Source organism: Alosa alosa, chromosome 12, assembly GCF_017589495.1.
Source record: "Alosa alosa isolate M-15738 ecotype Scorff River chromosome 12, AALO_Geno_1.1, whole genome shotgun sequence".
Lineage (NCBI taxonomy): Eukaryota > Metazoa > Chordata > Actinopteri > Clupeiformes > Clupeidae > Alosa > Alosa alosa.
The window spans coordinates 17,478,201-17,490,988 of NC_063200.1; the positions used below are offsets into that span (position 1 = coordinate 17,478,201).

General features: G+C 41.0%; 1 protein-coding gene across 2 annotated transcripts; it reads left to right on the forward strand.

Moving 5' to 3' along the window:
• Positions 1–1,179: 1,179 nt before the first annotated feature.
• LOC125304735 lies at positions 1,180–12,763 on the forward strand. 2 transcript variants are annotated; one of them, XM_048259231.1, is made up of 2 exons: positions 1,180–1,274; positions 10,376–12,763. In XM_048259231.1, the coding sequence occupies exon 2, from the start codon at positions 10,411–10,413 to the stop codon at positions 11,791–11,793; it is 1,383 nt and encodes a 460-aa protein (XP_048115188.1). In that variant the 5' UTR covers positions 1,180–1,274; positions 10,376–10,410; the 3' UTR covers positions 11,794–12,763. The 2 variants fall into 2 exon arrangements, with proteins under 2 accessions (XP_048115188.1, XP_048115189.1); XM_048259232.1 differs by lacking the exon at positions 1,180–1,274 and adding an exon at positions 5,790–5,825.
• The last annotated feature ends 25 nt before the right edge of the window (positions 12,764–12,788 follow it).

Sequence of the window (12,788 nt, forward strand, 5' to 3'; positions counted from 1 at the left end):
GCCCTTTTTGACATGTCAGTTATTTGCACCACTGGGTAAAACGGCATTTTGTTTTAGACTACTGGTATTTAATTTGTGCATTGACAATAAAGCTGAATATCATATGAACTAGATGACTAAACTTATGCATATGTAGAAGAAGAAACATTCACAAAAATCCATGACATGACCTCTCTTCTTGATAGCTGTTGAAAACTGCATGGAACTGACAGGGATTGTTTTGTTTAATAATAAATAAATAAATACATTATGCTGCTACCTCCTGCTTTTCCCAAATACAATGTAGCCTACAGGTGTACCTTTCATCAGTCCAGTTGCAATGGATGGACTGTGATGAACTGCCCTACTTGTGATTGTTTAGATATTTTAAAGGTTTTTTTTGGCAAGTGCTACAAATCTATTCACCTTTGAAGCGCCAGTAGGCTACTTTGTGTGCGGCCTGCAAACACACATTCCAAACAAGCATACACAAAAGTTTCAAGAGTGGGGGATGGAGTAGAAGATGGAGACAAATTCATTTATATGATTTATTTTCGCGGAATGGATGTACAGGACTGAGCGGCGGTCATATTTTGTACCGCTATGCGGTACATCTAGTCTTTTACTCTTTTATTATGAGACAAGGGTACACTTTGAAATGGGTCTTACATTTTCCTTTTTGGGGGGCACTGACTCTGCCATGACGCTCCTGTTCCTAATACACTGAACTGATTAAGTTCGGGAGAAAAGAGATAAAAAGCCCGCCTATACACTGACAACTGATTGGTTTATTTAGCGAAACAGGCCAATCAGGATGCTCTCTGTCTTGGATGCGCTCAGGCACACACGCACCACCCCTCTCTCTCCCCCCTGTCTTGTATATATATATACAGTCTAAATATGGCGGTCTCTAAAACCCCTCGCCCTGCGAAGAGAGCCCCTTACGATTTACGCTCCAATGTCGTATGGATCATCCAGGTACGCCGACATTGTCTCGAATTGTTAGTGGAGGGGTGGTACTTATAAAGGGTGTGGTTAACGGAAACCTCGGGTTAACCAAGAACATAACCTGCTCGGAGCAGGTTTGAGATGCAGCGTAAATTGTCATGGCAGCATACCTCGGTTGAAACATATCCACCTTTCGTAGTAGCCTACGGATTAATCGGAAGTTACGCCACACGTGATCAAGTTACTCTCGAAGTTACCCAGATAAGCCAGTAACCTCGCTTCGTAGTACAGGGAAGGAGTTGGACAACCTCCGATCCAGGAAAGGAGATTTGTGTCCAGTGGCCGAGGTGAGTGGTTCTCAGCATGCGAGAGTAGCCTACTGTGTACTTATAATGCACTCTAAAATGAACATTACTCATATCTGACGAGATAAAAAATACTTTTTTAGAGTATTTTCATCTGATTTAGATTAAGAAAAAAAAGTCACAATTATAATCTATCTGTCTGGACTTAAAGGCAATATTAATTCCTTATTATGAATATTTTACTTTGACACTTAGATTTATAGGGCAAAGACCTTAAAAACATACCAATATCACAACTCGAGATATTTGATGTTATCTATTTATATTTCTGCTTTATCAAAAATGAGGATAGCTTTATGCTTGACTAAATCGGCTAAACTGAGCCTCCCACTCAGACACAGCTGATGATTTTATTAGCACTTTGGGGACTTCCCACCAAAACGCACGCACGCACACACACATTTATTTGAGGATTGAAATAACCACGACATGAACAGCATTCAGAATGAACATGAAAACAAGTTGACAATTATTCTTTTTTGTGATGTGATTTAAAATCCATGATAGTTCATAATGATGGTGGACGTTTAATAGTTAGAATAATAATAATAATAGATGTGTGACGCATATGAAGAATGTGTGAGGTTAATGCTCCTTTAATGTAAGACGTAACATAATGCAGGAGAGCAGGCAGAGCTCTGGTGCAAACACAGCTTCCACATACTCCTAACACCATATAATACAAACTGAAGTAGCCTACTTCTCCTGACAGTTATATCTGAGAACGTCTCTATATCAGCAGCTGGTGGTGAGGAGGATCAGGGAAATTGTGCTATAAGAGATGCTAATATACAACAAAAGAACGCAGAGAAAGTCACCAAATCTAAAACCCACACGTGTGATTCTTAATATCCTACGCCAGGATTTCCATGTAACAGAGTTAAAGGTTAGAGTAGCCTATGTGAAGGAAATGCATGGCTCCAGACTGCGACCAATGATCGCATTTTGCGACTAAAATTTGAGACAATGTGACTAATAAATGCGACTGTAAATATGCTTTTAATATGTACTGTAAATATTACTTCCATCTCGCTAAAATGGATTTCCGTCAATTGGTTTCCATAGAGCCATATGGTTATGGTTATGGGATTTGGCAGACGCTTTTGTCCAAAGCGACATATAAATAGGCTACAGTTAAATTTCACAGTAGGCTAAACAATTTAAAAAGTTGGTAAGACTATTAAGAAGAATATCATAAGCAACGATGTTAATTCAATTAATAGCCTAATGAAAATAAACAATTAGCCTACTAAAGCCTAAACCATAACACAAGAAACGCTAAAGTGCATGTTGAACAGAATTGCCTTTAGAGCCCTCTTGAAAGACCCAAAACTATCACAGTGAACGGAGAGCACTGGGCAACTCATTCCACCAACATGCTGCCAACATGGAACCACTGAGGAAAAGATCTTGAATTTGACCTAGCGTTTATGGCTGGTCGACACAACAGACGCTCATCTGAAGACCGCAACGGTTGGGGACATAGTTCGAATTACAGGGGTACTATACCCCCAAATAAAGACCCAGTACTGCTGAAAATAGGAGTTGACTTGTATTGTAACTGTAATGATATTTTTTCACAATATCAGAAAAATTATCTGACCCCCCAAAATTGATATTTCTGTCTCTTTGGGGGGGTCAGATAATTTTTCTGATATTGTGAAAAATATCATTACAGTTACAATACAAGTCAACTCCTATTTTCACTGTAGGAACATTTTAATGTAAAGCGATTTCAGAAACCCCTATTGTGGACCGTACCATTTTTAACCACCGTGGCGCTAGAAGCAACTGAGCAAGTGTCAACATTGAATGACAAAACGCTAGGTAAATTCCTCCAGTAGGCAAAATTCGGTTTGCTGCTGACGTGCATGGGTCAATGTAAGTTGCTAACTGACGTCTAGCTTGTTGAAAATGTGTTATTTTACAACCTTCATTTATAAACGTGTTTGTTCTTTCATAGCTCATGTCACCTCGTCTTCATACATTGAATTACTGGCTACTTACCTGCTACTTACTTACCCACTGAGGCTAGTAAAGTGGACCTTGGTTAGTTACCAAGGTTAGTTAGCAAGGTAATTCTCTATTTAAATAAACCTTTAGCCTACATTGTGGTGAGGTAAAATCAATTGTCATTTCCAAGATGAACTCCATAGCCTAGGTGTCCATTCTTATTATATCTTGAATAAATGATTGTGCCCTTTTGAAATTAGTTTGGCACAAATCCTGTGTTTTTATATTACCGGTATGCACAAGAGGGTCTGATGTAGCTAAGCCTATAATATCAGTGAAACCTGTGGAAACATAAAAAGACTCAAGTAGCCTAGGCTAAATATCTGCTAGTATTTGAATTTGTTTTTAATTGGTTGGTATTGTTTTTACATTATATTATTTCATATTTTTAGTTTGATAAATGTAGTTTCATCTGAGAACCCTTAATGAAACTATTTTATTTTATTCAAAGAGACACTATGAGGAAAAGGAAAGGGCACACAGACATCAGGCACTTTTTTGGTGCTAAAAGAGTAAGCAGGAAATATTAACACTAAGATCTACAAACAATTACATTAAAAGTGTAGGTGCAGTTAGGTTTTATACACTGTTCATATGTGTTAAGGAAAGGGGTACCCAGCAGACAGGAGAGGCACAGGATAAAAGCCGTGAGCAGGCCGCAGGGAGACGACACGATGAGGGCAGAGTTGATCAAAACAGTTCTCTTTGGATATACAGTATAAGAACGATGAGATATTCTGTAGCCTACTGATTATCAGTTTGTCGCATGACCGTGTGTTGCACAACACGTTGCACTTGGCGATCACGATGGGGATTGATATGGTAATAGACCATGATGGTCAGAAGAAGTGAAGGAGCAGTACCCCCCAATTATGGTGGGGTAATTCGCACTCTGGTTGGGGATGTTGCCTACACATTGCTCACTGAATCAAGATAGCAGGGAGCAGATCCAGATTTACATATAGGCCTACTGTAATTCTGGTCACTATAGGGAGCCAGTGGAGTAACTAGGAGAGGAGTTAGCCTATCATTGTAGATCCTAAAATGGGTCTTTTCCGGCGAATGTGAGTAGAAAATAAACGCTAAATAAATAAAACTTTGGCATATTTTGAAACTTGTCTTCAGGGTTCTCAGGTGTCATTGAGGACTATGAACCCCCTCAAGAAGATTGGAGAGTAGCCTATTTTTTTCTATTTTTTTACTGTCCAAAAAGGCAAATAAAGTAGTCTAGAAGGATAAATAACATTTTCCCTTATATTTGGTTGAGTTTACTCTTAAAGGTCTCATCTCATAGTTTTTTCATTAATTTTGCAGTGGTCTGTAGTATTGATGAATGCCCTGTGAGCCGGTTTGGTGAAAAAAAATGCTGTCCTGCGCCTGTTTCATGCTGTTCTAGTTTGGTGGGGAAGGTGGGCGGGAGGAACGACTGGATTTTCGCCTCTAGTCATGAATATTAATGACATGCTAATGAATTCACCTCTGATTGGCTAACAGTACTGTGACGCTTCCTCCAGTGCGCCCTCATCCGATTCTGCCTGTGCTATGCTCCATATTCAACTTTACAGTTCTAAAACCTGGCTAAAACTCGAAGTCAAAACTGTTGCACAAAATGTCTACGGAGATACAACTTCATGTGCTTGATCCTAGTATTCGAGTAGGAAGAAGAACCGCTCCCTGATCGCTTGTCGGTGAACGTTGGTTTAATAGAATGGTAACAATTGCCTGTCAGCTTAAAATTTCTCCTAAAAAGAGGTAAACGTTTGTGACAATCGCCATCTTGCTTTCAAGTAATAAACAGTTGGAAACGTTTTAAAATAAAGACCTATTTCTTTACACAGTCAAAAGTCTTTGCAATCTTGACCTAGCCTGCTAGACCCGACAAAAGGGGAAGCAAATAGGCATACTTTATCAGTATAGCACAGGCTAATGTGAATAACTAAATAGTTTAATTAATTGCTCCTAAACTGTTTGATCGCGTTCAGAGACAAATCAGTGATGATTGACATCATGATTTTGCACGCCTTACTAAGCCTATTTCACAGTGTCCAGGGGCCTGTATTACGAAGAGGGGTTACTGGCTTATCTGGGTAACTTCGAGAGTAACTTGAGCACGTGTGGCATAACTTCCCGATTAACCCATACTACGAAAGGTGGATATGTTTTAACCTAGGTATGCTGCCATGGCAATTTACGCTGCATCTCAAACCTGCTCCGAGCAGGTTATGTTCTTGGTTAACCCGAGGTTTCCGTTAAACACACCCTTTATAAGTACCACCCCTCCACTAACAATTCGAGACAATGTCGGCGTACCTGGATGATCCTTACGCCATCGGAGCGCAAATCGTGAGGTGCTCTCTTCGAGGGGTTTTAGAGACCGCCATATATATATATATATATATATATATGAAGATATAGATTGTCAGCCAAGGGAATTCGTTATCTTTGTCAGATGATCTAGGCTCTAATGCCGCCCGTCATAGCAATGCCCTTACGTGGACATTCATGTATTCCATCTAATCGGTGAGGCTGAACATCTGAGCAAGAATACTGGATGTCCGAAAATAAATCGGACATAGGCCTAGCCTAGCCTACAGTATGCTGAACATCTGAGCAAGAATAGCCTAAAATAAATCGGACATAGCCTAGGCCTAATAAATTAAAATCACAATTTTAACAAACTTGTTGAATTGAATGTCATATTACTGTACCCTGCACATAAAGGCTACACATTTCCACAGCACCAGAATGCCTCCCTCAACCCCTTCCATCCATAATCGGCCTTCCACTATTATTTGTAATGGCAACCCCTGCTGTAAAACACTCTGGTGCCTTCAGTAGTCAAAGACAAACTCAAAATAGGCATACTAGGCCTTAATTTAATTATTTCAACTCATTTCATGTGTTTGTGTTTTACATTCATGTGCGTTTGGCAATGGTTAGGCATTAATCCTCTTAAATATTCAATAACACATATGTGAAGAACATGTGGAAATCAAAAACTTTATTATTTTTTTAGGCATTTACGCTAACCATATGTGAAGAACATGTGGATCTGCAATACGTTGCCAACATTCTTGCCTTGCTTTGTTCACTGCTGACGTATTTGATTTTTGTCGTAGAGTGGGTTTTAACCTAGCGTTCATGGGCTTCGGAAAAACCTTTCTCCGAGTGAAAACATCATCATTCCGCGTCATTCATGTCACGTAATGTGAGTCAGAGGTCGGAAACTGGGGCTAGATTTTGCTAACAGAGTTGCCCAGTTAGGGGCTCGTCATCACTTTTGGCGTCACGTTGTAGTTCGTTTGTAGTCCATGTGGCCTTTCATGTCCAGTTTTAATGTGAACTTGGGAATTTGCCGTTTTTGTCACTTGAAAGCTGCATATCTTTCTTTCACGAGCGTCTTACACTATATTTTAAGCAAATACAGTTGTTTGTTTGGATTAGTGAGTGTATGTTTTAACCTTTGTTGTGGCATCCGTGTTTGTCACACATTCCGACGGCAAAGCACATGAACACTTGCTGTCGGAAAAACAAAGTAGCCATGGGGGCGGTCCTTGTCATTCCGAAGTGCCCTGAATGCACCCTGATTCCTCATAACTTGTCATAATAATTGTGCATTCCTCATCCGTAAAATAAGGTGACCCGCCCCTTTTATGTGAACGCGCACAAACTCCAATTAGGTTAACCCTGGCTCAACAAATCAACTTCATAATCAGTGTCGTACTACCAATTACAGTTTTTTTCAGATGCTAAAAAGCGTTTGTCTAACCAGTTGTCACATTTTCAAAACTCTAAACACAATTAGCACAGCATGTCTTTTGTGGCCATACCATTCACACATATCATGTTGTTTTCACACAATATGCAGTCAGTGAACACATTTCCACAATGCTTACATTTTCTTAACAGACAAGCTATACCTCCCAACAAAACTATGGATTGTTTTTGTAGTATTTACAAATGTTAACACACAACATCCCACAATAGCAAACACAATATTCCAAACCTTAGATACAGTATAAAAACCTCTTCTGCTGCCAAATGGTTTTATCCCAGGTGCATCGCCTTGGATAATTTTAAATGCAATGTTGATGAAAACATGTGGCCTAACTCTGAAGATCGCAGATATTAGATACAGTAATTATGTGCTTTTTTATAGAACCCCCCCCCCCCCTTTTTTTTACTGTATCTGGGCTTTTTGCTGTTGTTTTTTGTTCAGAATGCTCGTGTGTTTCATGGATATTTTGTTCACTGTAAGCAATACTGTAAATCTTTTTCTGTTTTATCATACTGTAAACAGTATTTCTACTGTACCTCCTGTAGTAAACAATAAAGGGAAAAAAACTGACTTGCTTTTTACTGGAATTCTTTTGAATGTGAACATACACTTCCCAACCAAGAATTTGTAAAAACGGTGGATAGCATGTTTTGCATGCAAATACCTGTAAAACTAAAACATAAAAGTCTATGCCGTTTTTGTAATGTTAACAATAGCCAGTATTTTGGAACCTGGTGTACTTTGATTGACTGCATGTACCTTGTGAAGTGAAAACAAGTGTTATTCTTTGACAGAATAATTTCATTTTGAGTTAGATTTCCAGTGTTTTGGTAAAGTTAGTGTGTGCAGAGAAAGATGTGTTCTGTTTTGAAATGAAGAGTTAGTATATATTTAACAACATGTGTTTTTGAGAAGACAATTATCCATTTGGCCAATTGTGTTTTGTAGGTGTGAGTCTGTGTTAAGAGTTTAGAAAAACTATCTGAAGTATGGGTAAGCGCTTTTTAGCGATTGAAAAAAACTGTAACACCACTTAAGATAACCAGGTTTTGTCAACCCCGGTTTAACAAAGTAACCCTGGGTTACATCTGGGTAGGTTAAGCTCCCTTCGTAGTACAGGCCCCAGGTGTCCGGCCTTGTTGATGTTAATGATGCCTTAATTGGCAGGGTAAAATGTCTTCCTGCTTTTGTCTTTCCTGTGGACTTTTCTTTTGCTGTCTATGGGACTGTGCTGTTCCACAGGAAGTTGATTTACACAGCATCCCCATCTTGTGAAATGGCCTGACAGAAACGCATATTGTTCCGTATTATTGAGAATCAACTCAGTGCAAATCCGACATATCAGTATAATACGTTGGGAAACCTTGCTGCTGCCATTTATCCCTCTCGGTTTGTCGGTCATCACTATCCCAACAGAGAATGCACTTATCGTTAGAGCCACTGAGTCACGACGCCTAGCGTGTATGCTATCTTGTTTTGACAGATATCCCATTTCCTGTGGGGTGTAGCCTACTACGAATCTCGATTAGTGGGTTTGCGAGGTATGTTGCGCTCAAAGCCAGGCTATGCTGTGACACGAAAGTGGATCTGTTTTAGTGTCGCTATATCACCATGGTAGCTGTCAACCAAACCTGGTCGGGAGGAGGTTATGTTATAGCTTAAATCGTGTAATCTACCGCACACTGACCAATCAATTGTCTTAAAAATGAAGTTCTCACATGTAGGATTCTGTCATATATCTTACAGGTGGAGCTCCGCCTCTACTAACACTTTGGATCTCGAATGCGCTTTAATAGTGCTGTGCGTGCAAATATCCCACTATGGACGTGCATCCCATACAACTGATGACAATTGATTTATTTGATGTTATAGGTTAGACACAAAAAATGACCGCAGTGTAGATTAAGCTATCGCTCATGAATGCGGAAGTAATTGTTTTTAAATAGAGGCGGTCTTGTGCGTCTCCACGTTATACGATTGGCCAAAGTCATCCCAACACCGAGAACGCTTACAGATCTGAGCTGAAAGCCTAGTTTGACAAATATATCACATAACTGCAATCGTAGTATCACTTAACGTATACCCCTGAGTCAAGGCTTTGTCAAGCCTCGATATGTCTACATGCCTAGATATGTCTAACGTGCTTCGTAGTAGCCTATACCCCACAGATATCACGGCTTTTGTTGTGGCTAGACAGGTAGCAGCAGAAGAGCCATGAGAGATGACAATGTCACTGTAGCCTACTCAAATTTAAACAGTTTCTGAGAATGATGTAGCCTACGTGACCTGTCAGGAAGCGAATGTAGGCTAGTCTAATGTAGCAGCTACGTGCAAACCAAAAGCATACGTGACATTGATCAGACAGTCAGCCAGAGTAAAGCTATAGGAGACACGGTGGGGACCACCTGTGGTTTTCCTGTGTAGAGAGAGTTTGTTTCAGTCACTGAAAGTGTGTCTCACAATGGCTGCATAGGTGCACCAGTTGGTGGCGATATATATACACTTTACATTTGATTTTGTTAACATTGTTAAATGATGGTGATTCACTAGTCCCCTACAGTATTTTGAAGGAAGGAACCAGTTTTGTATGCATAATTGTAACACTACACTTGCACACACACATACATGCACACACACGACACGCACAAACACGCACACAAACACATAAACACACATACACACACACACACCTTCACACACACGCACCCACACATACAAACACACCTACACACAAACACACACAAAAACAACTAACTTACATGCAGGCACACACACTCAATGAACACACACAGAAGCACACATATACACAAAAACAACCACACACTCTGCACACACTCAATTACAAACACACAAAAAAGGAACAAAGTAGGAAATGAACGCAATATGACAAACATGACTTATTTTTGTGGAAAAAATGTGCTGGACTGGGCGGCGGTACATGTAGTTTATTAATGATTAGTGAGTTAATGATTGTATATAACAGCTGTTCAGATTCTTGCACAGCCAACAGACCTTTGGAAATGAAGACTGAGAGTGACAAAAGAGTGCAGTGAATTATGTTATGTGTGTTGCAGCTGGTTTGGGATTTAAATAGGAATTCCCAGACCAGCTGCAATTTGTTTGATAGGAATTAAAAAAATCTTATTAGTCCATGGTCTAAGAGGGGACCACATACTGCCCTGTTGGGACTTATTTTCTGATAATGACTGGCGGACAATACATTATGCCTTATTTATTTATTATATGTATTACTAATCCGACCCTTATGTGTTGTGCTGTCATCCTTCTGTAGACTGTAGATGCTGAATCCCAGTGGACTGAACAGACATGATACAGAGGAAGCTGGCATTGCTGGTTGGCATCACCATGTTTACCCTCCTCCTGATGCTGAGGTGGGAGCACATAATACACCTGGTGAGCCTGATGAGAAACGAAAGACCCTCAGCTGAGCCTGAACCGCAGACAGACCTGCCATCAGCAGAGTCTACACTACCACTATGGCAACGGGCACCCATGGAGACCATCAGCCCCATCCCAGGCTCCAGACACCTCATGGTGTCTGCCTTTAAGGATCACAGACTGGGCGGGGCCATCCTGGTCATTAGCATCATCTGCAGGCAGGAGCTGCAACCGCTCTACTGCGTCCTGTGTGCCAACGGCGATGCTAATGACAGTGGTAATACTGATGCTAAAGCTAATGGGGCTCTGGGTCAGTGTACGACTTCACAGGCAAAAGTAGATATACATAGCGACCACTTTGGCTTTCCTTTTCACACTTCAGACGTGTTTTGCACTACTACAACATCACAGCAAGCCTCATATGTCAGCATAACATCTGACCGAAACACCATTGACAATTTGACATTTTTAACAATCCAAAACCAGGAAGTCAAAGAATCTTTTAGGTACAAATATACTATATGCATTTCCAACCTTTTTGGGGGGTACAATAATGCCCTACAGTTTGCACAGACCATGGAGGTGTACAAACTGATTGGGGTTCAGAGGGTTGTCATTTACAACACAAGCTGTGGTTCAGATGTTGAGAAAGTTCTCACGTATTACATGAGAGAGGGTATGCTGGAAGTTGTGCCTTGGCCATTACACAAGTTCCTAACGCCCTCTACTGGGTGGAAGTATGACTTACATCACGGTGACATTCATTATTATGGTCAGCTGACCACTCTGAATGAATGTATATACAGATATATGTACCAGTCAAAGTACCTCCTGCTGAATGACATTGATGAAATCATTATGCCTTACAAACATGGTAAACTGGAGAAGATAATGGACACATTGCAGCAGCAACATCCCAATGCAGGGGTCTTCAGGATCGAGAACCACATCTTCCCCAAAACGCAGTTTGAAGACAGTGGCCGATTTCGTCTGCCTCAGTGGAGGCGCGTGCCTGGTGTAAACATCCTGGAGCACATCTACCGAGAGCCGGACAGGAAGAGCGTGTTCAACCCCACCAAGCTTCTGATTGACCCCCGGAGAGTGGAGCAGACCTCGGCCCACACCACGCTGAAGCAGTTTGGACCCGTTGTCACTGTCCCATTCGATGTCTGCCGCATCATCCATGTCAGGGCCCCCCTGCAAGGACACCTCTCCAAAGACCAGCTGCTCGTGGACAAGAAACTCTGGGAGTTTGAGAAGCGTTTGATTCCCAGCATTGATCATGCACTGAATCAGTCGGGTCTGCTGTGAATCACTGATGTCAAGCACGCATTTGACTAAAATGTGCTCTAGTTTTACAAAATGTTGGGCTGGTTGGCACTGGCAGGCCAGACAAAGTCCATCGCAGCCCAGGAAAAACATGTACATGAGCAGGCTACATCTCAAAGTCAAGGTCCTTCCAAGTCTGGTCTCTTAGAGATGAGGCACGGCTCCTTCACATTCGGACAAAACACACACTGGAACAGACTAGTGGGTGTGCAGAATCTACAGGTATGTATCAATAGGCTTGTTCAACATGGGTATGGCTGACGGTGTCAGACGGGTGGACCTAAGACGGCAAACAGACCTTGACATGAAATGATGAAATAAACTAGAATTCACTTCCGGAGGAACTGCGAAGTGTGCTTGCTCTGGTGCAGTCACCAATGTGAGCAGACAGTGGAATATGCTACGTTGAACCTGGCTTGATCCAAAGATTCTAACAGTGCCTTTTCAGTGTTGGAGCAGTGGCAATATCTCAAAAGCTCTAGGAGAGGGCTATTCAATGTTGGCCTGCGGGGCGAATGCGGCCCGTTGAATTTTACCTGCGGCCTGCCTTCAAATCTAGCTTCCATGACTAAGATCAAATCAATAAAATAAAACAACAGCAGTGATTGGCAGCAAAAATAAACAATGTTGCGCAGGTTGCGCCTCTCAAACTGGGCTGTCAGATAACCTACAGAGGAATTGACCAATGGCAGCAGTTAACGTTTCACTGTGGTTTATTTAACAATTTTTATTTATGACAGGCATTAAAATGCTGTTTGTTAGTCAGGATACTGTTTCACTGATTTATTTTAAAAATATGAGCTATGACAGAAGTTGGGTGTGAATGTTCCATCACCTAATACTGTTTTACTGGTTTATTTGACAAGTAATCTATATGGACCTGCTCTATAAGCACCTTATGTCTGTTTGGAATTGTTTTGAGAGCCTATTGATGTATCTCAGAATAAAGGAATGTCCACCACATCCAGTGTTTTTTT